At 46.9% G+C, this 2821-nt stretch overlaps 1 protein-coding gene across 1 annotated transcript in view; it reads right to left on the bottom strand.

Moving 5' to 3' along the window:
• Positions 1 to 2280: 2280 nt before the first annotated feature.
• LOC107106130 (lysozyme C, milk isozyme-like) overlaps positions 2281 to 2821 on the bottom strand; it is a gene marked incomplete at its 3' end in the record, with an annotated part of 5471 nt that continues 4930 nt past the window's right edge. The window contains exon 3 of the mRNA XM_015406223.1: positions 2281 to 2362. Within this exon, the coding sequence (XP_015261709.1) occupies positions 2281 to 2362 (82 nt within the window). The remainder of the gene's footprint in view (positions 2363 to 2821) is intronic.

Here is a 2821-nt window from a genome sequence, read left to right as displayed (position 1 = left end):
ATTCTGGCAGTGCAACCTACTATCACACATGCTATGGAAGAGTTAGCAACGGTTGTGGGCTTGCAGCGCCACCTTGTGGCACATGTGAGTACCCACAGCGTGACTTAAAAACTTGCCCCGACAGTTCCGATAGTAGAAGAAAGTGTGACCAGTGGGCACCTTTAAGACCAACAAAGTTTAATTCTGGGTACAAACTTTCATGTGTACGCACACTTCTTGCAAATTAACCAAAAGGACTTCATCAAGAAGTGTGCATGAACACGAAAGTTTATACCCAGAATTAAACTTTGTTGGTCTTAAAGGTACCATGGGACTCAAACTTGGTTCTATTGCTTCAGACCAACATGGCTACCCACCTGAATCCAGCTCTGACAGTACTTAAGAATAGACTCTGCCTGAGAATGAGAGCAGATCTCATCCATATATATACACACAGAGAGACACACTGATTCTTCCTGTTCATTCCACCACATGCCTCTGCACACAGACATATGCACCTTTGTGAACCAGAAAGAATAGAGTCTCTTTCTACACAATTGACTGAAGCTTTTCAAAGGGAGAAACCCACAGTTCCAAAGCTAAATCAGTGCCCCACCCAGATACTTTTCAAAAAACTTTCCCTCATTCATATGCACAGAAGGCCATTGTCTCCATTCTGCAGGGTGCAGAGTGTCAACATTTGCACAAAACAACAACAACAAAAGCCCTAAGCGAATCCCAGATGAGGTTGTAGGGAAGTGTCGCTTGTATCAGCAGAGTAATGAAGAGATACGCTGAGATTTCATGGGACAGAGAATTAACAGCCTTTAGTCCAGTGAGAGAGATTTCTTCTCTTGCAGTATTTCCTCCAGGCTACCCTGGAAGTCAGAAAGAGGGGGGGAAACACCATCAATTGACTGTTCCTTTGATAGCTGCAGGTAAGATACACCTCTCTTGAGAAAGAAATTCAGGAGGTTTCTATGTAAGGTATTCCTTGCTCTTTCATCCATTTAGTATACCAGAAACTCATTATCAGTTATGCCTTACCCTTGATCACCTATATTATCCTCTGGTATATATAATTCTATTTTGGTCATGGACTCCCCTGAACATTCCAACACGCTCCAAAATCAGTTCGCTCTCTGATCTGTCATTCAGAGGGTCTCCCTATCCACTGGCTGCTTTGCCTGAGTCCTGCCTCCAACATTCTAAACAGTTTGCTCTTCCTCTCCCCCCCACAGCCAGTCAGAACACAGAGGTTATTTGCATATGTGGCCTGATTCGCCTTCGCCTCGGAACACAGAGGTCGTTTGCATATGCGGTCTCACTGGCCTTTCCCGCTAACATTCTAAACAGTTTGCTGTTGATGTTCTGAGGTATAATAGATTTCCCCTTAGTGTCTGTTGGGGGAAACCATGGTTGCAAATCTCCAGGTGAGGGCTAAAGATCACTCAGAATTACAACTGCTTTCCAGATGGCAGAGATCAGATCCCCTGGAGAAAATGGTGGACTCTGTGTCCTTATATCCTGCTGAGATGGCCCCTGTATGACAGCCAATGTGACGTAGCAGTCAGGGCTTCAGCTATTAAAACTGATGTCCAGATGACCCCGATCAGTTCTCTTGGAGACAATGGCTGCTTTGGGCAGTAGAGTCTATGGCATTATACCCAGCTGAGGCCCCTCCCCACCCAAAATCCTGCCCTCCCCAGGCTCTACCCCTCAAATCTACAGGTATTTCCCAACCTAGAGTTGGCAACCATGTAATTGGCTATGGAACCACTTTCCAGACCCTTGGAACCCAGAAAACATGGCACAGGAGGAGGTGCTTTTCTACCTTAGCAGCCATTGTCTCCAGGAGATAAGCATATGGAGCAGAGGTCCATCAGTGGCTATTAGCCACAAGGTATAGACAGGGACTCTCTGTCTGGGGCAAGTGATGCTCTGTGTTCTTGGTGCTTGGGGGGGGGGGGCAACAGTGGGAAGGCTTCTAGTGTCCTGGCCCCACTGGGGGACCTCCTGATGGCACCTGGTGTTTTTGGCCACTGTGTGACAGAGCGTTGGACTCGACAGGCCATTGGCCTGATCCAACATTGGTTTCTCTTATGTTCTTATGTCTCATGCAAAGGATGGAAATAACAAGGCCCGTTTGATGGATGGTCCTGGGGAACAGTGCTCCGAAGAGCCACAAGGTGGCATGCGAAAGAGCTCCAAACTTACTGAAACTTATCACTCCCCTTTCTATAGAGCTTAATGACGATTGAATCGTAATAGCCAAGAGATGCCAAACAGAGGAGGACTCACCAGGCGTTCATCCTCCTTTTGCGGTCACGGACAATTCTCTTGGCACACAAAATATCATCCTGGAGATCATCATCCATTAACTCTGCCAAAAAGATTTGTTGGGAAGCAAAAGAGGTTACTGGTGGTGGTGGTGGAATGTGCTGTCAAGTCACAAGCGACTTTATGGCGACCCTGTAGGGTTTTCAGGGCAAGAGATATTCAGGGGCAGTTTTGCTATTGCCTGCCTCTGCATAGTGACCCTGGAACTCCTCCCTAGTGGTCTCCCATCCAAGTCCTAACTAGGGCTGATGACCCTGCTTAGCCTCCGAGATCTGACAAGATTAGGCTACCCTGGGCCATCCAGGTCAGAATTAAGGAGGTGACTAGGGACTATTAACAAGGGTTTCTTTTCGACCATCATGAAATCAATGCTGTCACATCAATGCTACAAGTCAACAAGAGGATGCGTAGAGGCAACCTTCACGGCAGACCCGCAACTGTGGCCCTCTTTTCCCCAAGAGATCAAATACAGTCTAAGCTTGCTTATTTCCACCAAAGTCAT

This window comes from Gekko japonicus, unplaced genomic scaffold (assembly GCF_001447785.1).
Source record: "Gekko japonicus isolate JY-2015 unplaced genomic scaffold, Gekko_japonicus_V1.1 scaffold1346, whole genome shotgun sequence".
NCBI classification, from domain to species: Eukaryota; Metazoa; Chordata; class Lepidosauria; order Squamata; family Gekkonidae; genus Gekko; species Gekko japonicus.
The sequence above is the reverse complement of the archived record's forward strand: the minus strand, read 5'-3'. Positions and strand labels throughout refer to the sequence as shown.